Consider the following 26,023-nt stretch of genomic DNA (forward strand, 5'->3'; position numbering starts at 1 on the left):
TGAGGTCAGTGGCTTTTTTTGGACGTTATCCTTATGGGCATGTTTGTTCGTTTGTGTATAGGAGTGAACTTACTGGTGGGAACAGAAAGTGGCCTGATGCTGTTGGATCGCAGTGGTCAGGGGAAAGTTTACCCTCTGATTAACCGCCGACGCTTCCAGCAGATGGACGTCCTGGAAGGACTCAATGTCTTGGTCACTATATCAGGTACACAGACAGGCACACTTTAAGCACCCTGATTAGTGCAACTAGAATTAGGAACCGATGAGAGATGGACTGAAACCAACGTCTAACATTGTGCAGTATAAAGCACAAACTTGCACACAGAGTTACCTTGACAGTACAGTGCTCGACATACACCTTGAGCCACCCCTCATTATATTTTGCTAGGAAAATTGGAAATGGGTATAATGATAAAAGATGTAAAAACAAAGTATATACGTTTTCAAGTAGCCTTGGAAATTAGTATTTAATCTGACCACCTATTATTCTTCAACATAGTCTGAACTCCGCCTCCCTCTCTCAAGTTGATACCACACTGCTTCAATGATGTTGAGGTGTTATGACTGATAGTGTTTCATTGTGTTTTTTGTCCAGCTATGCTTTTACTGCATTAGCAGTGTGCTAAAAAGTGAAGCCACTGCCAATAATGTTTAACATATTGCATTGTGGTTGAAAATCTGGTGGTATTTTCATTTTTACCTCAACTCTTCTGTATGTATGATGATGATTTGGACCAAAATTTTCAAATTTATATTTATCTCTCCATCAGACCTGTTTCCACTGATTTTCAGTCCAGTTCTTGTATAACTTGTCTTTAAGAGTGGCTTCTCACACTTCCACTGAGACCACTGGTGAGGCTTCATTGTAGAATAGATGGATCAGCTGGAGGTCCAGATACATCTTTCAGGTCCTGTGTCAGGTTTTGCTGGCCTTTTTTTCCTGTTTCTTAAAGACTTGACTTTCAGCTATCTTCAAATTCGTTTGTTCTCTACTTGTCCAGTTTCACCAAAGTATTTTAAAGATGTACTGCACACTGTGCCATGATATGTCAAGTTTTCAGGTAATCACTCTTAAGAATCACTTTGTAGATGAAAAAATATTTCTTGTCAAATATTTTATCAAAGAGGAACAACTTTATTGACTGACCAATGCGTTTCGAAACGCGTTGGTCAGTCAATAAAGTTGTTCCTCTTTCATTTTAAGTGTTGCTGGAGTTCCCGCGTTGTGAGTTTTTCATCCTCTCCATGCACCTTGGAAGTAGGTGAAGTTGTGCCAGAAATTTCTGCTGTCAAATATTTTATGCCAAACCATTTTATGTTGTGTTTCATTGTATTCATTTTTCCTGGATTCAGCTTCTAGTGACAAAAGATACTATTTAAAATTGAATCTTTGCAAAGTTGTCTTTCATGTTTAGACACAACACTGGCACATCCCAGGAGTTAATGCTTTTTTCATGCTTGAATGATTCACAGACCAGTGATAAGCAGCTCAACAAACAAACTCAGCAAACCAGCAATTTCAAAATCCTACATTGTCTTGTTTCCAACTAATTGCATTTACAAGATTTTCAGAGAACTTGACCTCTGAACAGTGACCTTGAGGTCAAGATCACTGAGATTCAAAGTCGTCTGAGAGTTTTAGCAGCTACACCTATGGTATACGTTTGAAGCTCCTACATTGCCTTATCTTGAGTTATCGCCTTCACAGACTTGGGTGTCGTTGCTGCCTGCCTAGCGGGGTGATGACAATACCCAATCAGCCTTTTACGACTAAGGAGTAAAAGTGAAAAATTTGGCTGCTTGGAAGTAAAATATTTAAAAAAATGAGGGGTGACTCAAGACTTTTGCACAATACTTTAGTTTGTACATTATGTGGCCAAAAAATGTTCACTTTTCTGCTTGTTCAGCTTAGTCTGCTCAGTATCTGTTTGACTGTATTTTTCTAGTCTGATTTCTACTTTCGCACATTGAAAGAGCACCCGCAGTCGTACTTCTCCTTTCACAATTTCCCAAATGCACAGCAATGACACAACAGCTAATTTGAGTGAAAAGGATATTGAGTAAAACTCTGCTAGCTGAAACCACGTCATGTATGTGCATGCTATGTAACATTGACACACAATTGAGATTTCCATGATGGACGGAAACGTTCTTCCATGTAACTGATTTGCAGTAGAATTAGATTTCTAGGAGACAGAAGAAAATTACCAAGATTTCAGCACTCATTACTCTGAAAAATGTTACTGGGTCTTCATAAATCCAATATTATAGACACATTCTGACTAAATTCATGACACAAACACTTAATAGTAAAAGCTCTTGAGTGATTACTCACAGCTTTGGCTAAAAAAGGGATGTGAATCTTGGATAATATTCAAGTTAGGAGTATGAGATCGGAAGTGTGGATTGTAAAAGTTTCCGCATCCCTATAAATAAAGGCACATTACAGAGCCGTAAAAAAGTACTGGCTCCCTTCCTGATTTGTTATTTTTTTGTATATTTGTCACACTTGCATGTTTCAGATCATCAAACAAATTTTAACGGTAGACAAAATGCAGGTTTTAAATGAAGATTTCATGTTCATTAATCCTCAATAAGGCAGATTGTCCGAATAATTCAGGGCTACTTCTGCTCTTCCTAAGATCTGGTAGAAAATCAGATCAACAACACGACATGCTGTCCTTCAAAAAGGAGAACGAGAACTAGCTCACAGAAATGTTTGGATATTGTTATATTATATATAATCTTTGTTAACTTTACCACAATATAAAACACTTTGCCATTGCTACGTGTCTGAAGCCAGAGATCACTTGTATTGTTCCACAATGAGATTATATGTAAATTGAACTTTTTGGCAAGAGTGCACAGCGCTGTGTTTGGAGGAAAAAAGGGAAAATCCACTACAAAGCAAAGCCAAGGCCTCAGTCCAAACATGTTTGAAACTCTAAAACTCTTCCATGCACACATAAAAGACATGCATGTTCTTGTGTGCTCTGCAAGAATTTGGTCATAAATGAAGTGACACAGATGCAGGAGAAAGTTTTCTTAATATCACAGCTGTATTTTTATATAATTCTATAATGAGAGAGGCCGCACCCTGAAGTAGAACACGCAAACTTAAGTAAACTGATTAGACAGTTATTTACCTGTGCCATATAAACTGTAACTCTGTGTGACAAGTCATCACTTTGAGGTGAAGTTTGCACTCAGTGTTGGGGATATTAATTATTATGGATTAAAGTTGCAGTTAATGTGCTTTGGGTGGTTTCTGCTGCTGTCTTAACTGAAGATATGTTTTAAAAAAAGTTAAAACACAGTTTATAGTCATTTCTTCAGAGTCTTATATTATTTGTAGCAGACTATCTTTATCACTGTACACCTTACCTTAAATTTAACTTTTTATTCTATTAATATTTCAGGTTAGGTTGGTACGAGTTGGGATAATTAATAACTAGTAATTGGGATATGGGGAAAAAAGGACCATAAGTGATCATATATACAGTAAAGGCAACAGATTTGGATTTTGTCTGGAGTCGTTGAATGAATCATGAATAAAAAAATTACAAAAACATTGTACAGGAGAAAATCAGAACCATTGTCCATGACTTGAAACGTAGAAAGGTTAAGTGGTGTACACACACACACACACACACACACACACACACACACACACCACCTCATGAGTTTCAAGCAGCTTCAACAGACATTTCTCAGAGGCTCTGATAAGATCAACCGCATAGCAATTCTTACATTTTGTTTTTGCTCTTTTTTACTTCGGTGTTTCTCAATCAACTACAGGTAAGAAGAACAAGCTCCGTGTATACTACCTGTCCTGGCTGAGGAATAAGATTCTGCATAATGACCCAGAGGTTGAGAAGAAACAAGGCTGGACAACCGTAGGAGACTTGGAGGGATGCGTCCACTACAAAGTTGGTATGTAACATTAGAAAAGGACATGTTACATTTAAGAGTTTGGGAAGATTTCACTGTATTTATGAGCATAAATACTCATAACAGACTACCAAGGTGGTAAGTTTGAGATAAGGGCCTTCCACAGTGCAAAAGTGCAAGTGCATGGGGACAGTGTGTGTGGAGATCACAGCAGGGACTGGTGTTGTTTTCTTACTGACTTCACACCTAATGGGGGTTACTTGCACACCACTCCTAAATGAAACTATTAACTGACCCCCTCACCAGATTGCAAAATACACAAAGTCACAAAAAGGAAATCAAGAGGCCAACGTGCAGTGAACAAAGAGACAATCTGACAAGGACAAAAGGAAGACAGGACTTTATATACACACACATGGGTGATGTTTGGGATTAGTAGAATCTATAGTTTTTACTGATTGAATAATTACTTGGAAACCTGCTGGCAGCTGTAGACATAATAGCTGGTGCCTGATATTGGTCACAACCACCTCTTACAGGGTTCGTACGGGTGCTTGAAATCCTTGAAAATGCTTGAATTCTAATGTCGTCTTTTCAAGGTTTGAAAAGTGCTTGAATTTCAGATGTGGTGCTTAAAAGTGCTTGAAAATGTAACTGTATTTCATTCACAATAAATAGCTGTCTGATTGAATTGTTTTCTTATCAGATAGAGAAATAAAATGAGACGCAAAAGCAAAATTTCCCCGCTTGGGCTGCCTTGCGTCTGTTTCAATATGTGACCCCGCCCCTCCCCCGGACAGTCGGGGATAAGTGCGCTAACATACCTGTAGGTTGCTGTTTTAATGAGTGTTTGATGGAAAACAACAATGGCGGAGTTTGCGTTCTCCAGTCGCATGATAGGTGAGTCCTAGTAAATAATTTTCCAGTACGCGTACGTTACACATGCTATTTTTTTTTTTTAATTATGATTATTATTTTGCTAGCTATCAAACTCGCTGGAGAAATGATTGAAATGCACTGAGTGTTATGCAGTATGGCAGCGCTATTATGGAATATGCTGTGAACTTAGCTAACATTACTTAGCAGTAATATGAGTTAATTTACTCAAGTGAAAGCTTTAAACATTAGCCCGATACATAACTAGCCAACTTAAGGCTTTCTGATTAACCCTCTGGGGTCGACGGACCCAGAGTCTCCATTTCAGCTTGGGTCGAACGTGCGGACTTCAAGCTATATACCAGTTTGGTAAATTGTGTTGATAGGTGTTACATCCACGTAAAACTCTCTCTCTCTTTTTCGCTCACTCGCTCTCTCTCTCTTCCCAACAACCAAATACCACATGTTGCCGTATCATTTTTTGATTGGTCGACATGGTACATTTTTCCACCAATAGGGAAGGAGTGTTTTTTCTTTTTTCACTCACAAGCAAAGCGTGTTTGCTAGCGCTCTCCATAAAAAACCCGTTTTTACCGTTTCTTCCCGGAGTACACGCCACTGTTTTATTCAGAAAAAACCCCCCAAAAACATAGGTTTTGATGTGTTGTGCTGGAAAAGCTTAAAAAGGGACCTGCTTGAATTTGACCCTGAAAAAAGCGTACGAACCCTGCTCTTAGCTCACTGCCTGCAAAACAAGCAGCTTCTCCCCACCAGTTTTAACCGGTTAGACAGATGCTCATTCTCATGTAAAACTCAGTGAACTACTAGGAGAGGTTACTCTCTTCTGGGAAGTTGGCTGTAGCTATGCAGCTTTCTGAACAGAACAGATCCATGTACATGATACTTTTTAATTATTCAGTGCTTTACTAAATAATAAAATAAATAAAGTGATTCCCACATTTTTCTGAGACATGAAGACTAAAACTAAATGTCACAGGAGAAATCTCTGACCTGTCTACCTCCCCTCACCCCCAACCACTCACGGGAAATGGCCGGCTCTCGCTGAACCTGGCTCTACTGGAGGTTTCTTCCTGTTAAAAGGGAGTTTTCCTTCCCCCTGTGGCCAAAGTTCTTGTTCATCTAGTTTTGCAGTCGTCTGATTGTTGGGTTTTCTTTGTATTATCTTTTTTCTTTGCCTTACAATATAAAGTGCCTTGAAGCAACTGTTATTGTGATTTGGCGCTATATAAATAAAATGGAATTGAATTGAAACTACAAATACAAACAAACACAACAAAACAAAAAATTTAAATTAACAGGGATCAAAAGGTCAAGGTCATGTTTATTTATATAGCACAGGGGTGTCCAACTCCAGTCCTCGAGAGCTACTGTCCTGCAGCTTTTAGATGCATTCATACTCCAACACAGCTGAATTAAATGGTTCAGCATGCCATCAAGTTTGGCAAAGGCCTAATAACAAGCCGTTCATTTGATTCAAGGATGCATCTAAAAGCTGCAGGACAGTAGCTTTCAAGGACTGGAGTTGGACCACCTGATATAGCACATTTCCAAACAGTCCATGCTGCACAAAGTGCTTAACAATGTAAAACAACAACAAACACATTGCAATATCAGCCTTTAGTTTCTGCTTTGTGCTTTTCATATGTGGGAATTCAAATCGGGTATGTGCTTTGGGAACCTACATGCCATTGATAAATCGGGGAATGAAAACCCTTGATTAAGTAATAATGTGGTAAAAGCATCCGAGAAGACATACAAGTAGACCGTCCTGTCTAAAATTCAGAATGTCCTTCATGATTTTATTGCCACTGTGCGAAGACTGGCACTTCCTGTTGGAAACTCCTATCTAGTGATCAGAGCTGTTGGCTGAGGAATCCGTTTCCTGTCCAACAGCTTTATTCATGCATGTTCATTATTGTCTTGAATCAGCACTTGTGGAAAGTACAGGACATTGCAGCAATGATGAGAAAATCAATATTGGAAAAGTAACATTTGTAACACTGTTGCCAAAACAGTGAGTTTATGTGGACATAGGGAAAAAGAGCTGAGAGTGCACATTTAACTGTGTTCCTCAGATGATTTGCAAAAAGTAAGCTTGTACCGGGGGTTGGGTTTAGAGGACATTTCTGTTATTCTACATAGATGTAAGCTGAAAGCAGACACTTTCTGTTAATTAAATTGTGCAGGCATTCTGGGCTAACCGTTTTCTTTTTAAGTTGCCAGGAATTGTTGTTTCTGTGGTGCAATACAAACTGATGTGAATATTTCAGATTAAACCCAAATAAACATCAGTTAAAATAATAACTTTCTCCCTCCATTTTTTTGCAATATTAAGTTGGTAAGCAGAGATGAGCCCACACTACTCTCCTGCCCTGTGGTAATCATGTTATTTTCAAGTGATTTATTCAGATTTTTATTTCCCCAGTGAAATATGAGAGGATCAAATTCTTGGTTCTGGCTCTGAAGAACTCTGTGGAGGTCTATGCCTGGGCACCCAAGCCCTACCACAAGTTCATGGCCTTCAAGGTAAAGAAACCGACCAGCTAGTTGTTGGTGCTATTGCTTGTTATTGTGCTCTTTGTGTTTTTTCTTTTCCAAATGATAGCAATCTATCATCTCTGTGTTTTGGCAAATATTTACTGATATTAAGCTGAAAGACTAAGATTTCTGATCTGTGTGCGCCTCAGTCTTTTGGTGATCTGGTGCATAAGCCGCTGCTGGTTGATCTGACCGTGGAGGAAGGTCAGAGGTTAAAGGTAATCTATGGCTCGTGCTCAGGCTTTCACGCCGTGGATGTCGACTCTGGGGCCGTTTACGACATCTACCTACCCACACACGTAAGAACACAGCTGTAAAATAACGCACGTGCTCGTTTGTTGTATGTGTTAAAAGAGGAGTCACTCTTATAATGTCTGTTGTTTTTCCTCCAGATCCAGACGAGCATCCAGTCTCACGCAATCATCATCCTGCCGAACACTGACGGCATTGAACTGCTCGTGTGCTACGAGGACGAGGGTGTTTATGTCAACACCTACGGACGCATCACCAAGGACGTGGTGCTGCAGTGGGGGGAGATGCCCACCTCAGTGGGTGAGTAACTGGGTGAAAAGCTATACAAACACCTGCCCCATAATGTTTTCTTGTCTGTCTAGGTCAGTGTTGCCCAGCCTTTTTGCCTCACAACCCTCCAAGAGCTAAAGTGTCCCTGCACCTACACCTTTGCACCTGTTTTTTTTAAAGTAGTGCATTTTAATTTTTTCTGTTAATGATTAAAAATCATCAACAAGTCTGCTGTTTTAACACATTTATGTTTGACACCTCTGGTCTAGGGATTTAACATTTTCTTCGTCTTGTTTTTTTAAATAGAGTTAGATATCAGTATACTAACTAAAACATCTCTTCACAGCCTACATTCGGTCTAACCAAATCATGGGTTGGGGTGAGAAGGCCATCGAGATCCGCTCTGTGGAGACCGGTCACCTGGACGGCGTCTTCATGCACAAGAGAGCTCAGCGACTCAAGTTCCTCTGTGAAAGAAATGACAAGGTGAGATTGGCATGCCAGCTTTCTGATTAGCGCCGCTGCCAGTGACCTAACCAACTCGCATGACTCGTGCACATCTTTGGGATTAGTCAACTTTGTGTTTGCTCGATAAAAATAAAACACAAGAAAACCCTCCTCCAAGTAAATAAGACCAGCTCCTCCAACTTGACTGCAGGCCATCTGAGAAGCACCTTTTAAACTTAAACTGATTTTGTTTACAGATTTTAAGTGATGAAACATGAAAATGGCTCCCCTTATGTCTTCAGTTACATGCAAACACACGGTGACTACATACATCAGATATGCAAGGTTAGCTGTGAAGCTAAATCCTGGCATCAAATTTGTTTGCACAATTTCTGTTGACTCAGCTGTGGAAGTAACTTAAGGCCGCTCTAGTTTCTCTTCTCTCTTTTTTTGGACTGTTTTTCTCTTTTTGTGGGTCTGTATTTTTGACAGCATGTGCGGTAAATAATGGGAACTTTCGAGTGCTGGTAACATATGACAAATGAATGAAGAAACTTTTAACCACCCGAGTTTTGTTTTTGAATTTTAGTGACTCGTGAAATCATTTAAGACCTCCCCAGATAATTTTATTTGAATATTCATATATACAAGTTTATATATATATTTAAAGGTTTAGGTTTTTAACACTGTATTTAATCGCCGGCACTTTCAGTTACAACATTTGTGCTCAGACTGTGCTGAGCAGTAAAACCTCACTTTGTCTCCTCAGGTGTTTTTCGCCTCTGTACGTTCTGGAGGCTCCAGCCAGGTGTACTTCATGACTCTGGGCCGAAGCAACCTGCTGAGCTGGTAGAGGTCCACGGCCTGCCCTCTTTCTCCTCCTTCTCCTCATCTTCCTCATTGTCCTCCCCCTCTCTCTAACACTGGATCTCAGAAAACCACCATTGATGTCTTGTCAGCCCTCGGACAACCAAACGAGAACAAACACAGCAACCTACCAGCCGTCTGGAGCAGTCGACAGCAACGCCCTGTAGCTGCAGCCTTGCTGGGTCTGCCTGCGACGCAGAGACAGCCAGTCAAGTCGTCGGTCCCTTCCGTAAAATCCGAAGCGACGACTTATAAACGCGCATAATGAAATCAAAGGTTAATAAATGAAAGGAAGTAGTAATACTGTAAATGTGAATTCAAGAAAAGGGAGGGGCAAGCAACGTTTTGTTTCCCTCTCAGTTTTCTTGGTGCTCATCGGATGCATTGCGATCGGATAGATTTTTGTACCTCTGCATCCTTTCCCGGGTTGGTCAGTAAGCTTGAGGTCTTCTACTACTATTGCTACCGCTATTGTTCTTATTACCACTGCTACTACCTTCTGCAGGTCTGCCTCTTGTAAGGGAGTCCCCCCCTCTGCCCCATGTTCCCACCATCCGCCCCTTCTTGTGAGCGTGGGGCTGGTGGGGCTCTAGAGTGTGTTGTATTAATGCTACAATAGTGTGTGTGTGTGTGTGTGTGTGTGTAAATGTACTTCTGTTTGGTCCACCTACTGCTAACATGCTGGTTTGTCCAATGAGCTGGAGGCTCAGTGACAAGCATGAGAAAGGGACCTAATATTGAAGGTTTTTACCACAAAGGTCAGGTTGACAGGACTCAAACACGAGGGTGTGCGTGTGTGTGGTTGAAGTATAGTGTTGTATCGGACACGCGCTTTAAAAAGAAGGGGAGGGCGGAGAGAGAGTTGGTGTAGGTGATGGATTTCAGAATAGTATTTTTTGAATCATTATTATTCCTTGAAGATAAGTGTAACTATGTGGAGTTAAACATGTCTTTTACCTTGTTTTTTTTAATCATTCACACACATCCACCTACACAACTTGCTTGCTCTAAAACCACAGAAGTGTAAGGTGTGTCCGTATGAAAAGAACGCAATGCGGGTGTGATCCAAAATATTAAATAAAGTGTCTATGTACAAATAAAGCTTTGGGAACTTTTGTCGTGTCGGACCGGCGGCGGGGAAGCATGACGACCTGATCTTAACTCGAGAAACTTGAACTGCTGTGAATAAAACAGATATAACGTGGAGAGAGGGAAAAAAATCGAGTGATAATGTAGATGAGAAAGTTTAGTACGTGTATGTGTGCGCGTGTGCCGTCAACAGTTCGGCATCGCTTCGGCAGATTTGGGTTTAAGTGGCAGAGAGGTAAACACGTGGTCAGCGGGTTTGTTTCGGCACAGGAGGCGGATTTCCATCTTCCATTTCATGATTTCGACTCATTTCATGCTTCATTTAGAACATTTATATGTATTCAATGCACTAAGTGTCAAGAATGTAGAAAGACTTATTACTGTGTGGTGGTCCAAGGCATGAGATGTTTTTGCTTTGTATCTTGTCACGAGTGATCAATCCTAGGTGTTCGGTTTTGGAGTCGAAGCTGCGGCGGCGGCAGCAGAGCCTCTGCGTCAGATGTACATATTTCGATTCCGTATTTGTTTCGCAGCCTTCGGCAATCTGTGTGTCAGAGCTGAGGAGCGTTTCTCGCCGCTTTCCCGTTCAAACGAGAACACGCGCGCCTTTATTGATTCAGCACTCAGACTCTGGATTTCAGTGTTACTGTGATGAAGTGTCTCCAAACAGGCAACACTGAGCAGAGATTTTTCCCTCACTCGGCTGTTTGTGAAGGAACTGACGAGAGAATCCCCATTTTTCTTTTTTTATAGGAAGGAATAGTTTGTCTATTTTGTGCCCCTCCATAACCCCCTCATGTCCCAGCTGTTATTGAAGTTCCCTGTATGCGAAAGACTGAGCAACAACCTTCAGCATTGACGATCTTTGCCCAGCGGGATTTTTTCCTTCCTTTTTTGCAATGATTCTCATCGTTTGCTCACAGGAAGAGCAAGGGGAGAGTCCGATCTATGACTTCATATCCAAACACACCTTTTGTCAGGACACAAACAAGCTTATCTTGGGTGTTGGGTCTTGGGTCTTTGACGATAAGGTTACTGTTGGTCACTTAGTTTATGTCACAAACCTCTGTATGGAGAAGCCGTTCGGGCCCCAGTGCTTTTGTCTGAGGTCTGCGTGTGCAGTAGTGCTCGGTGTGTGTGTCTCTTCTTGCATCAAGGCCTTGATGAGTGGCTGTATTGAATTCATGAAAATAATTTGTGGCTATTATCGATATTCTTATTGATCTAAAGAAAGAACGAGCTCTTCAGCCGATTGAGACGAATCACTTGCTTGCAGGCTTGTGTTGGAAAAAGTGCCAAGAGGGCAGCATTTAAAACGTGTAAACCTGTTGTTATAAGAACCACTACTTGGAAATCCTTTCTTTCAAAAAAAAACCAACAACAACAAAAAAACCTAAAAAAAATCACTCGAAGCATTGTGTATTCTTAAGTTTTAGAGCTAGTTGAGAAGCTTAACAATAGTTTCTGTTGTTTCTGTAAGTCTATGTAAACGTAACTATGCGACTGCGGTGGTTTAATATTATTACACTCACCTTAGGTGGAGAAACTGTTTACAGAGGCAATGTTTTGTTACACTAATGTGCATCATGGTATTTATGTTTGAGAGCATAATGCATCTTAGTTCTTTAACTCATACTTTCTGCTTTTTGAGCCCACTTTTTATTGGATATTTTAAATTTTTTGTTAGTTTTTATTTATTTTTCTTTGTCATTTCTCCCAACCTTGCTAACTTTTTCCACAACAAAGAACACACGTGTTGTTCATTTCAGGTATTCACACAACGCTGCTTCAACATGGAAACATTACAGTAACGTTCCCTGCAGACTTGGACGTGAGGCAACGTGTTTTTTCCTCTGCTGTTTCTGCCGTGCTACTCTAACTTATGTCCTCTCTGTGTATGACAGGAAGTCATGTATTTTCCTGAAAGTTTTTTTTTTGTTTTCTTTGAATAAACTTTAAAAGTAATTTTAAAACAACAATGTTGTGCCCTTCCGTCTTTGGCCTCTCTGTGATGTTTGCTCCCCAAGTACACGCACGCACATATTGAAAACAGACATGTTGTAACAGGTATTGGCCAACAGACCAAAATGGAACACATCGGTTGCATGTATGGGGCGATTTCGACAAATGCTTTATGTTTGTGGAAATTGTGAGTATTGTTTTCAGACGAAATTACCATTTCTGCTCAGCTACACGATGCAATGCACTAAAAAAAGCTTGGATTATATTGATTGTTCCTTTATTTCCGACACGGTAAAGTCCAGTTACCTTACTGGCATGTTGTAAATTCTGAATTCTTGTTGAGCTCAGCTAAAAAGGGAAGTAATAAGAAAAGGTAATTTTCTCAGAATATCTTGTGCAAGAAGGTATTCATTCACACGAACAGCTTACTCTCTGAAAGATAACAGCTTTTTGAATTATTTATATTCAATTCAATTTTATTTATATAGCGCCAAGTTATGACAGTCCCCTCAAGGTGCTTTATATTTTAAGGTAAAGGCCCTACAGTAATACAGAGAAAACACAACAATCAGACAACCCCCTACGAGCAAGCACTTGGCGACAATAGGAAGGAAGGAACCTCGTGCAGAACCAGACTCGGGTAGGGGCCGGTTGGGGCTGTGTGAAAGTGTTATTTTCTGTTTGATCTCTTTTAATGTTTAAGTTTACTACTATAAACTTTTAACTACATACAGTCACAGATACTTTACTAGGGAAACTTGTTTAGCTGCCTGTTGACCCAAAAATACCAACCACGTGCAAACCACTCAGTGCATTTAGGCATATATCAAGACGTATCACATATCATGACTTCCTGCTGAAGTTGAAGCTGAACATTAGAAAGGCAATGTTATTAATGAAGCTTATGCGCAAGTTCAATAAGGAAGATCTGAGAGACTTTCCCACGTATACAACATTCACCCATATACTTTTTTTTATGTCTAAGTGCTTACTGCGTCACAGTAAGACACATTCACACTCTGATAAATGCAGTGTTGAACTCCCACACTCAGTCACCGCAATGATGCTAAAAGTCAAAAGCGAATGGCCAGACGGTTTTGAGCTGATAGGAAGGCAATAATAATAATGCACTCATCTCACAGGTTCACTTAAAAGTTGAAGTTGAAGACTGGAAGAATGCTGGTCTGATGAGTCTGCTGGATGGGTCGGTGCATTGGTGTGGGTGGTATTTTCCTGCAACACTTAGCACATCAGTACTGAGCATTGTTTCAAAGCTACAGCTCACCTGAGTACTGTCGTTGACCACGTCATGCCTTTATGAGCACAGTGTACTCATCTTCTGATGGCTGCTTTCAGCGCAAAGTTCAAATCATCTCAAACTTTACATTACTCAGGGTTTGGGGTCAGCTGTAATTTAGTTTAACTGCTCTGGCTGACTCCATGCAAGCTGTACTTTGTCACATTGGGTGATGAAACAATGGCATTTATTGTCTGTGTTCTTTCCTGTGAGCAGCAGATTTTACAGCACATGGGGAGTCGAATCTCACCTTCTTAGATGTGTTCTAATGTACAAATGTCAGTATACATACTTCATTCACAGATGGTAGCCCTGCAATAATAAATAATAAAACATATGAAAACAATTAAACGTTTTTTTAAGCTCACTTCTTGGTTCTGCATTTTTTCTGTGCCCCCCAAAGGAAGTGCTCTTTTCAGTTAAGCACGACATTGTCAATTAATATTCAGCTGATCAACAGGTTCTTAAACAGAAATTGGCCTGTTGCTGGATGTCGACTCGCTAGAAGGTAGATTTCTTAGCACTGGACAACAAAGCCAACGTGTCAAACTGTTTAGTCATCTATCCAGTATTCGTATCTACAGATGCTGAGGCGAATTCGAAAATTCCCAAAACTCGCAACATCTTCTGCTTCCTCAAAGTCCAGTCATCAAACGAACGGCATGTTCTGTCTTGGTCACCTTTTAACCTGCATCCGTTAAATATACTGGCTAATTTGGATATGTGTGTGCGTGTGTGTGTGTGTGATAAAGGCCTGTGCATAGCTGTGCATTATCCCCCCGTTCCTGTCTTCTGATACCAAGTGTGTAATAAATAATGTTATTTTTGTTGGATAAACTATTTGGAAAAGGCTACAGCAACCATAAAATGTTTATCTCTGGCGTACGTGTCAAAGCCCATACGTTTGCATGTTTATTCATTCCATTTCTTGAATGCATAAATATTACCTTAATGGGAAACTATCGTAGCTTTACACAAAATGTCACACGTGACACAGCTGCTAAAGCAGGTTTTGATAAAGGAGCTGGTCGAGGATAATGGGACTCATGAGTTTGCAGGTGGAGGATTACAGGATTACACATTATATGGATACACTGGGCTAAAGTTCAAAAGGACTGTGACACAAAGTTGCCATTTTCTAGAATGTAGTCAAGTACTTTTATTTACATGTGCTGGTCTCACTTGTAATCAAATACACTGAATCTAAACAGGAACCTTTTCCTGTGTTGCGGATACTACCCTGATATGGGATTATTTCCCATCACTTCCATCACTTCAGTGTTTTCATGTCATACAGAGGCATATTTCTACACTGGAAAATGTCCAGTCAGGATCAAAGTGAGCAATGCAGGAATAATGCGCAAGAGATGGACGCTGTGTTTGCTACGCAAGGAGGTGACAGAGCAATGAGTTACTGCGCTACTACGAAGCTGTGTTTTAATAATAATTGCAAAGCTGGATGCCAAGTTTCTCTTCTTCCAACACAGTTTATATTTGTGGATATTGGAAAATCTACTGCAATGATATTTATGCTTATAAGACTAATTGAAATAAAATAAAACTATACTGCAATTGTGTTTTGTTCTAGTTATACGGAGGGCAAGCTTTGTGGACATATGCAGAACTTATGCATATCATTTTCTAAATGTTTGAGCAAACAAATTTGGCCGAGGGAAACAAAAAACCTCAAAATGGAAGAGTTTGGATCCTTTCTTTTCTTTTTTCTTTTTTTAAAACACATTACACTTTTTAAATGTAAAATAAATGTATAATTTTTAATGCAGCGTCTAAGTAGGTTTCTGTTTTTCAGTAGTATATAGTGTGACCTAATGTAAGCTTATTGTGTTAAATTGCAAATCAGTTATTAGAAAAAGCCTTTAAAACTATTTCAGTGCTAAATCCAATAACACTGCCTGGCTGATTGTCTGAGGCATCCACCTCTGAGCTAGATTATGCTCTCAAAATACATAATATAAATAAAAGGTAATACTTTATATCAGTGCCACACTGTTAAGCATTAATAATGTATTAGCAAGTACTTCATTCAGCATTTATATATCATTACGCCTCCTCAGTATGCCATTTATAAAAACAGATATATTTATCCATCTGTTACTGTTACACTTTGTACAGCCATGAGTGTTACACCATCACTGCTAGTAATAATCATAATCATAGTCATAATAATATCTGTATTTATAAATGGCATACTGAGGAGGAGTAATGGTATATAAATGATGAATAAAGTAGTTGCAAATGTCTTTAGATCCCTCGAAGAAAAGTTTATATATCTTATAATAAGAACATTGAAATCCAGAATTCCAGTAATTTTATGACTAAAGGTTTAGATCCCAAATGAGTAACAGTTTCAGCTACGCTAACATTAAATCATTTATCATGTCGACATCAGCAAAACTGCTGCTTTTCTCGTTTCTGCTTAGTGAAATGTCAAATGCTCCCTGCTTATGTGAAGGTGTGCACGTTCACATACTAAGGTGTCGCCAGAGCTGGTGAGCTGTCCTACTCCACCAGTTTAATCACAACTGTGAATAAACAAATTGCCTTATTGTGTCCAAATTGCTTAGAGCTTGTAAGAAAGAGTGGTAAGAAAGCAGAAAGGTTTTGAGGGGGAAAAAAAGTAGTCTTTTAAATGACAGCTTTTCGATGAACACAATTTTTAAAAAGTAATTTCAGAACCACAGTGAAAGTGCAAACCCCTTTATGACGGGGGTGACTAAAGGCAGCTCAATATCTCAACAGGGGGAACTGCCTGCATGGCTCCACACAGCATTGCTGGCTGTGAGTACATTGTGACGCTCGTGATGATGTGTGTTCATGTGTTAAAACAAACAGAGATGTCCATGCAGACACAAGCAGCAGCTCATTCCAGTGAGCGGCAGCTGTAAACAGATGTAAGACAAGAATGCTGCCTTTAGACTCAGGAAACTGTTTGGAAATCATTATAGGTCTTTTCCCACAGTGCATCTGAGTAGGTTTGTGTATATACTGTGTGTCTGGAGTCACCAGACTTGAGTGGTGAGCTGTACATCACACTGCATTACATTGGGAAACCTGAGAAATTTCCACCTCAGAGGGGTGGGAACATTGAAAAGAGACTGCAGGTTTCCCCTGAGCGAATAGGAAACTGATCATTTGGTGCTTCAGTCCATGCTGTCACCACATCCACCTGTTACCAGTGTCACACTGCCAGGACCACCGCCACCACCACAGCCACGCTCACCTTTACACCGTGAGTATACTGCATTGCTGTGTATGTTATCATAGGAAAGTAAGGTTAAGTACACACGTGCACCGTATTTATATGTACACACATGTGATTGCTTATATAACAATACTGCTTAACTATTATATATAACGTTTTAACAATAATATGCTTGTTATGTGCTAATAAGTACCGAAAATTCCATATTTTATTCTGTTGTGTTATATTTGCAAGCAATTACCCTCCCATGCAGGGTTTTACTGTCACAGCATGGTTACTTTAAATATTTCCTTTGTTGCACAAATGTTTAAATCTAGTTAGTTTACAACAGATCGAGACTTTAGAGTTTATCCAAAACTACTAAAATAAAAATATTTGTATGGGTGCACTGTAGGAAAAAAATGTAAATGTTTCTATCTCAGACCAACAGTTCTACTGAATCACAACAATGAAGACGTGTATTCTTTTTTATCCTAAAAAAGCGATTTTCACGATAAATGCAAAGGCATTCCGATTTAATGTCGAATTAAGTCGCCATCATTACGTTAATAATTTGACATATATTTTTGAAGTGGAGGTCAAATTCTCTAGTTTCGTCATAGACTGTGTACTGTGAATACAAAAGGTTCATTTAATTATGAAATATTGAGCTTATCATAAGAACACATGTAGTATTTATAATATAATACTTAAACTGAAAACTGAAGGAAACTACATATAGCATTGTAAGCTTAATATGGGTTTGGCAGTAGCAGTAAAAAAAAACAAAAACGGTCATAATAAATGAGTTATAAAATCGTTCTCGGCTTTAATCGAAACTCTTAATCCTGGAAAATGTGTCAGTGCATTGTGACTCGTGTATGCATATTCATTTACAACACTGGCACTCCCACACTTTATGGGCCTTCCTTTTAATGACACATGGAAGATTTCAGCGTGGAAAAGATTTATCACACGCGCATGTGTGTGGCACTCGTGTGTGTGTGTGTGTAAGAGAGAGCGAGAAAATGTTCACTTCTGTCAGCTGATCCTTGTAATCGGAGGAGAAAACAGAAGCGAAAATCCACTTGTTTCCACGGAAACAAAACTATGGAAATCTTGCCTAACAAAATGCATTTAAATACAATACGGAAAACTTTCAAAGTATGCTATATACTACTATATGTGTGCAAATAGTATACAGTAAACAGACTATATCCAGAAAAAATTAAATACAAGTAGACCTTACACTAATGTTATTATGTAGCACTTTTATGTGTCCTTAGATCACAGGTGTCGAACTCCAGGCCTCGAGGGCCGGTGTCCTGCAGGTTTTAGATGTGTCCTTGATCCAACACAGCTGATTTAAATTACCTCCTCAACATGTCTTGAAGTTCTCCAGAATCCTGGTAATGAACTAATCCTTTGATTCAGGTGTGTTGACCCAGGGTGAGATCTAAAAGCTGCAAGACACCGGCCCTTGAGGCCTGGAGTTCCCCACCCCTGCTAAATTAATATTTATTGTTGACTGAATATGCAATATATTACCAAATTGTTGCACTGATCTTAATAAAAATCGCTATAGGTTACACCTCTCCTCACTACTAGTTTAGGTCTTTAGTGTTGGAATAAATAGTATCTAAACCCCAATTTATCACTAAGCCATTCTGTTCATTCGAACATCAAAAACATATTTTAATACTACATCTTTATTCCAGTTACTATTGTTATTCATTTTACTGACCTATGATGTAAGTGACTTTAGAAGGTTTAATATGAGTCATCCCATGTGGTGCCATTGGTAAACTCCCTAAATTTGACTCGTGGGGGCGAGATGAAGTGGATTGCCGACATTTTTGATGACGATCTGCTGATGTCACAACCTTTACAATCTGAAAAGAGTTTGCATAAAAGCTGATTTGTTAAAGCTTTATGAGGCGAGGACACTTAAAATACCTCAGTAGCCCAGTGTTTAAAGGCTCTTGTATGGATAACATTTGAAGTTTTTCCTCTGTTATTTTTCTGGGCTTTAATGCCCTTTTTTTAATCCTCACTGGGTTATTTTTTCCACTCTTAAGCCTTTTCTTAAATGTTTTACTGGAAACAAAACATTTAAGCTGGAACGCTGGAAGCAACTGAACCAACTTGTTTAGACATCACTACAAGTTTTGCTGGTGGATGTTTTATTTCAGACGTTTGTCTCCCTGCAGACTGCCATCATGGTCTTTTTGCCATTAACATGTGCTGTGGTCATCATCAGCTGCGTTTATGGAAGACCTCCATTACCTCCTTTGCCAACGAAAGGTGAGCTTGCAGCAGCTACACTACACACACTGCATACTGTAAGAGGCAGTAGTATACATCACAGAGAGAATGCATTGTGATCATTACAGTATTATAGTGGGTTGATCTTGCTTTTTAGACAGATATCTTATTACAGCAGACTCCATGATCATCACCCACTCTACATATGTTTACATGTAGATGCTGGGGAGCGATCTTTGAAAAAACTTCATCCCAAGGCCTACAGGTACAGCCGTTACCAAAATTATTAGAACGAGAAAACACAAAGAAGGCTGTCAAAAAGTTCTTTAAAACTAAAAATTATAGTTATTTTTTTGGCAAATTATTAGGTATGGCATCTTCATCAAAAAATAATAATGTGCTTTTTCGTAAAACTGTAAATAAAATCTGATAATTATATTCTAACATTAAAAAATAGAATTTGGATCTCAGAGCTTGATCATACTGGTTGCTTAACCATAAAAAGTGTTACTGTAATGGTTAAGCAAGATCAACTTTACACCGGGTGGTGGTCTAATAAATGTTGAGCACTGTAGGTGTTGTGTTGGAGGGACTGAAAGAGGTTTTTGCTAATACTGACTTAATGCTCATGTGACAGTGTGACTGCCTTGTGAGAATCACACTTTATGAGTTGCACTGCTAGATTTTTTTGCACGTGTCGTTTCTAATCACTACATGGCACTAATATGTACTATAAGTTACTAATGTTGACGGTTACTGAAGCTTGCTCATATCAGCAAATGGGATGGCACTTACTGATGTTGGTGTCCGGTGGTATTGGTCTGTTGCACTAAAATTGAAATGTTAAATGTTAAAAATTAGTCAGATAGAGCTGAAAACAATCTAAAAAAGGTCAGCCACTTTTAGAATGAAGATTTCTTGGTTACCTTGGTAACAATAAACAAATACATACATAGAGTTTTAATAGAAGATACTGGGATTATCAAAGTATTCTTCTAATCAGTGCATCCCTAGTCAATAAACTTTGCTGTTCTGAGAAAATGCACATCTTTACACAGTTGCTAATTTTGAGTGATGCTTTTGTTGCAGATGGCTGCTACCTGGTCGATCCAGAGGTGGCGATATTCAGAGTGGAGGGTGAAGCAGTAATCCTCTCTTTCCCGATATTCAGGCATGTTCTTGAAGTACGCAACATTGTCCCCCCAACCGCTGAGTACTCCATCACCAAGGACAATGAGACGCAGGGCACAAACTATCAGGGTGAAGGACGTGTTCAGCAGCAGGATAACCAGCTGTGGCTCCTCCCAGCTCTGGCTTCAGACTCAGGGGAATATACCTGCACATACAGGTAGTTAACCAGAGTCAAGAGAAATGATCTCTCCAAGTAACAAGACCATTCATTCCACAGGCGATGCTGGTAAAACTAGCAAAAGCCGATATGTAATCTGATAGGAACAAATGACAACATTGTTTAGTTTTTATGTCACTACACTTAAACACTTAAACATGCAATGATCACCTAAAATAAAAGCATTATTTTTCACATTTACATTTTTACAATTTTTTTTAAACTACTTTCTGTTTTGTTAGAAATTAAATGGAAAACTGCCCTCCCTCCAACTTACAGACAGGGTGGCTACAAAGCAACATATCAGAAACTAGCAGAAAGCATGTTTCTTTTTATACTTTCTTCTCCGGATTGAAACTTTCAAACTGGAGAAAACTTGGTCACTTGTAACACTTTTGTTTCCAGAAATGAGACCTACTGCGTAACTGGAAGTATCAAGCTGCACGTGTACGAGCCCACTTCAGTAGACATGAAAAAGCTGACGTATAAAGTGACAGCCCCAGTGGGAAAGGAGCTTACACTGAAGTGTCCATCTCTGCGTAACTTCAACAAGACGGACAGCGTGATAGAGTGGTACAAGGTGAGTGAACGAACCTGTCGGCGCTTGGCAAGGAACTTTCTGCCTGATGCATTTGAAAGTGTTTTATTTTTTACACTCTTTTAAAGTAATAGGCTAAGGCTGGTAGTGATGAGTCATTTAACCACATGCTGCCTTCTTGCAGGACTCCAACACCACTGCTCCTCCACCAGGCAAAGCAGGGTCCTTCCAACAGCACAGAGGCAAACTGATGATCCCAGCTGTGAAGCGAACCCATGCAGGCATCTACACCTGCAAGCTCAGGGTGCGCATTAACAGCCAGCAGTACAAAGTCAGCAGAGTCTTTCTTCTCCATGTGCAAGGTTTGTGACCTGCAAAGTCATGCATGTGCTGAGAAATGTGGGTTAAATAAGAGTTTTTATCTATAACATGGCTATTACTGCATTTATAGTTTTAGATTATTAAGTATAATACAACTGTCAGGCTAGAGGACAGATCACACTTACGCTTCTTTTTAAGTAAACATGCAAAGCAAATGAGAAGTTATTTAAGTATTCATTTAAAAAATCCATTAAATGAATACTTAAATAACCAAATCACTTTAATTTTATGACAATGTGCAACGGTCAAGTACTTTACATAAAGATCATCAATTTACTTCTTTACAACTAGAGCGTTGCTGTGCACTGCCCTCTACTGGCCCACTAGGGAAATAGCCTGGGCTTAACCGAGCTGCACAGAGAACTCCATCAAACACATTAATGATTATTACTGTGCCAAATAGTCCACTGTTGTTATTATTGAAGGAGCCGTTTGTTTGGATGTGTCTTCCAGGCCCTGATCCTGAGATCACAACCAAATCCACTGTGCCTAACTTCTCTGTGACCTCTGACCCTGGGTTAATCAGCACCAGCACTGTCAACAGTGAGTTTTTTAATATATATATATATATATGTATATGTATATGTATATATATATATTTTTAATTTGATTAATTCAAATTCCCCAGAGGGACTGTTCATGAAGAAATCCTTTGTTTATGTTTTAGCTCCAATAGTTCAGCCACCTGTGATTGTTTCACCACTAAATGGAACCATTTTTGAAAGTCCACATGGTGAGTGATAAAATTCTTTAGTCCTAAAATAAATAATAATAATATAACCTCATTCTTAAATAAACATACAACCAAACAGACTGTAAATTTATATTAAAAGTCTCATCTAGATTTGCCTCTGACTTTCTTTAGGTTCAGGACTGGAACTGTTCTGTCAGGTACTCACCGAATGTCAAACAGCAGATTCTACTGAGGTCACATGGTTGGTAAACAGCCAGACAGTAGAGTCATCGTACCTTGACAAGCGCGCTCTGCAGGGGGGAAGAAGGTAATTTTTGATTTTGTCTGCACTGGTTCTAAAATTACACGTAAACCTTATCTAACTTAATTGTAAGTATTATTACGAGTTCAACTGATGCTACTTTGGAATGATTGTAGCTTCTTCGATTTTGACTGCAGGTTAGAGAATAAATGGATGGAACCATTATGAGAAAAATTGCAAAAGAAAATTCAAATGAAAGGCCAGCAGACAAACATGTGTATGTGCATGCTAAAGATAAGCCCTGTGCTCCGGGGTCATAGTGCTCTTCCAAACACACTTTGCGATCATGCCTATTTCCAACATAACCTTTTGCGCTCCTACAGGATCTGGTCTTTAAAAAACTTTGATGGTGTCTTGCCACTTCCTCTCAGACAAGTTAAATAACACATTTCTGAGAGGTTGTTATGGATATTTGATCCACCAGTATTGAAATAATCTACTACCAGTATGGTGTTGCTAACAGCTCTGACTCTAATGACTACTCTTTATGTGTAATCATTAGAGACACCACTCATTCACAGCATTAAAAACACGGCTGTTTGTCTCTATGTTTCCAGGGTTACCAGGGTGTCCAAAGGCTGCCAGATTGAGTTGAGGCTAATTGTTGAACCAATAACAGAAGAAGACGAGAAGTCGGAGTTAAAATGTGTCACTCAGAACAAAGGAGGAAGACGAGAAGTTGTTGCACAGCTTCGACTAGAAGGTGAGCTGTTCTTCACGAACTCTCGCAAAATTGACGACACACACAGTGTTAAGTTATATTTTTTGTCTTTGGTTTGTTGAGACCACCTCAACAAACCAAAGACAGGACAACTAAACCTTGATATGTAAAAACACTAATCTACCTTTGCGTCTCTGTCTACAGACTCCACCTTTACATGGGTGGTTATGGCTGCAGGGGCTGTGATCTCATTCCTCACAGTGGTCTCTGTCTTTCTCTACATCCTCTTCAAACCTAGAAGGAAAAAGAACATGGATTACTTTCTGGCTCGGCAGAGCAGCACCTTCTAGCTCTGACGCTGTGCACGCTCCCTCATCAGAGACCTCCTTTTAAACGTTACCTTTTACATCAAATTGTTTTTGTTATGCATTATTTCCGTGTGATATCCAGGAGCAGCACCACATCTTTTTTAGGGTTGTCCATAAAATCCACTGCTAAAGGCTGCTAATCAGCAAATGAATAACTTTATGTTTGGTATTGATGTTATAGTTTTCGGGATGAACAATCTTTTTTTGTAAGGTTGGAAGCATGTAAAAGATGAGCTGTTGTGTTATCTAGTTCTTTTACACAGATTCAGACATGAAATCCAATTTAAGACAACACGTCAGATGTTTGAGATACACACTGACATCATTGATGTTTTGACACACTTGGATAATGATATATCAAGACAATGAGTGGAATTTTAACTATTTTCCACCAAAACTGTAATAATGTGTTTATTCTGATTCAGTTGGCTTCAATTTCCTTTTGCGCTCAATGTCAAGCATCAGGTCCCAGATTTCAGGTCCATCAAAAACATCTTCTTTAATTTTGGTTTCACTTTTCTCAGGACTAAACTTATTTCTTAAATGCTGAAGTGCTGTTTCTGTCCAGTTATCCTCATTGTCCAATACTTGGAACATCATCAAAGTTGGCACAGGTGAAAAAATTCCAGTACAAAATGCTTGTTTACCAGTGTTACTGATGTGTTTATACTGTGTATGTTAAAAAGTGCAATAAATGTTCTCAGGGAAGCATCGTGTTCTGTTGAAGAGCTTAATTTGCAAACTTTCATATCTACACATTTAAATGGCAAAACTGACTTGACCTATGTCAAGTATGTTACACATTTTTGTTTATGATATCAATCCACTGCCATGCCTCAAAATGCCTGTGTGTATCTTTTGAAGGGGTGAAACAGAAACTTGCACCATTTCATCAAGATTTTAAGATGCAATATTTGCAAGTGCCATCCACCCATCCATCCATCTTTCACTTATCCAGGGCCAGCAGAGAAGCCCAGACCTCCCTCTCCCCAGCCACCTCCTCCAGCTTGTCCGGGGGAACACCGAGGCATTCCCAGACAAGCCGAGAGATTTAATTTCTCCAGCATGTCCCATGTCTGCCCAGAGGTCTCCTCCCAGTGGGACATGTCCGGAACGACTCACCCAGGAGACGCCCAGGAGGCATCCTTGTCAGATGCCCAAACCACCTAAACTGGCTCCTTTCGATGTGAAGGAGCAGCGGCTCTACTCTGAGCCCCTCCCAGATGGCTTAACTTCTCACCCTATCTCTAAGGGAGAGACCAGCCACCCATTTCTGCCGCTTGTACCTGCGATCTCATTCTTTCGGTCACTACCCACAGCTCGTGACCATAGGTGAGGGTAGGGACATAGATTGACCGGTAAATTGAGAGCTTCGCTTTTATACTCAACTCTCTCTTCACTGCAACAGATACTTAAATTCTTCCATATTTGGAAGTGGTTTAATTTAATTCAAATGCAAAAATACAGCAGATAAAATATAATTTTACCTTAAGCATTTAAGTTAATTTAAAAGCATTTAATGCAGGCAGCACAATGATGCCTCAGTGAAAGAAGGACCTGGGTTCAAACCCTCTGGCTGGCGAGAGCTTTTCCTTGCCTGCTCTCACCATGCCTGTATGGGTTACTGCTGGGTACTCTGGTTTCCTCCCACCATTCAAAGACTTGCTTCTTTTTAAGATTAACAGGTGATTCTAAATTGGCTGCAGGTATGAATGATTACCTGGCTCTATGTGTTAGACCTGCAACTGACTTGCGACCTGTCCCATGACGCTTGGGATAGATTCCAGCCTTCCCTGAGACCCTGAGTTGGAAAAGTGGAAGAGAATGGATGGATGAAATTTAATATATTCCAACAATTCTGTATTTGTGAGTTGTACTGGTGGCATAGGGGTTAACATTGTTGCCTCAAAGCCTTTTGAATAGGTATTCTGGTTTCCTCAAGTGGTCAATACTAGTCATACTACACTTATTAGGTTCACTGGTGATTCTATTGTAAGTGCAGCTGTCACAGCGGGTTAAAGACTGCTCTCCTGCACTCAAACCATTACAGGGTACAAATAAGTACCTCCTATCGAGAGTGCAACATTTTAGGGTACTGTGATTGAAATACCAAAAGTACATTTTTTAAAGGTGGTCGTGGAACAGTCGCAACCAGGGAAAACTGGGACCTGTATATTTACATAGAAAATAAGCAGAAAAGAATAAATATAACAAAGCCAAACTAACTTGGATGGTGCTTGAATTAACAAGGTAACACCATAGTCAGTGTATACTTATGAATAAACTGTGTTTTTATTGACAGATCTTAAACTTACATGTATAGTAAGAACAGCTTTAAGATCTAACAGCTGCTGTCCACACCACAGTCTCCTTGAGACACCCTGCCTACCAGTCATTAAGCAGGATGTGAAAGAGCAGAAGGCAAACATACAAAAACATCTCACAGGAACTATCTTTCACCAGTTAGTGTACAGTATCTCTCTGCGTTATTTGATGCAAATATTGTCTGAAATTCATGTATGAACAATAACCTCTTTCCAGATACGCACAACTACAGAGATATTACTGAAATTCTATCATATTGGTAAAAAGATTTTTTTTTAAAGATTTTTTTTTGGCCTTTAGCCTTTATTGGATAGAGACAGTGTGGATTGACAGGAAAGCGGGGAGACAGAGAGGGGAAGACATGCAGTAAAGGGCCACGGGTCGGACCGCAACCCAGGCCTACTGCTTTCTGGCCATATGGCATATGGTC

At 39.6% G+C, this 26,023-nt stretch overlaps 2 protein-coding genes across 7 annotated transcripts in view; both read left to right on the forward strand.

Annotated features, from left to right (window-relative positions):
* The window catches only part of LOC134645088 (mitogen-activated protein kinase kinase kinase kinase 4), a 99,045-nt gene extending 86,810 nt beyond the window's left edge, over positions 1–12,235 (forward strand). For 4 of the 6 annotated variants that reach the window (XM_063498349.1, XM_063498350.1, XM_063498351.1 and 1 more), the window contains 7 exons: positions 62–205; positions 3,799–3,933; positions 7,214–7,314; positions 7,476–7,625; positions 7,719–7,878; positions 8,195–8,334; positions 9,065–12,235. In XM_063498349.1, the coding sequence (XP_063354419.1) occupies positions 62–205; positions 3,799–3,933; positions 7,214–7,314; positions 7,476–7,625; positions 7,719–7,878; positions 8,195–8,334; positions 9,065–9,148 (914 nt within the window). In that variant the 3' untranslated portion in view covers positions 9,149–12,235. The remainder of the gene's footprint in view (positions 1–61; positions 206–3,798; positions 3,934–7,213; positions 7,315–7,475; positions 7,626–7,718; positions 7,879–8,194; positions 8,335–9,064) is intronic. The other 2 variants (XM_063498354.1, XM_063498355.1) reach the window with 2 other exon arrangements.
* A 6,696-nt stretch (positions 12,236–18,931) lies between these two features.
* On the forward strand, positions 18,932–23,275 carry LOC134645922 (interleukin-1 receptor type 2). Its single transcript, XM_063499553.1, has 9 exons — positions 18,932–19,016; positions 20,067–20,325; positions 20,731–20,905; positions 21,048–21,225; positions 21,698–21,787; positions 21,912–21,977; positions 22,110–22,245; positions 22,797–22,942; positions 23,105–23,275. The coding sequence occupies exons 1-9, from the start codon at positions 18,932–18,934 to the stop codon at positions 23,248–23,250; spliced, it is 1,281 nt and encodes a 426-aa protein (XP_063355623.1). The 3' UTR covers positions 23,251–23,275.
* The last annotated feature ends 2,748 nt before the right edge of the window (positions 23,276–26,023 follow it).

Source organism: Pelmatolapia mariae, linkage group LG16_19 (assembly GCF_036321145.2).
Source record: "Pelmatolapia mariae isolate MD_Pm_ZW linkage group LG16_19, Pm_UMD_F_2, whole genome shotgun sequence".
Taxonomy (NCBI): domain Eukaryota; kingdom Metazoa; phylum Chordata; class Actinopteri; order Cichliformes; family Cichlidae; genus Pelmatolapia; species Pelmatolapia mariae.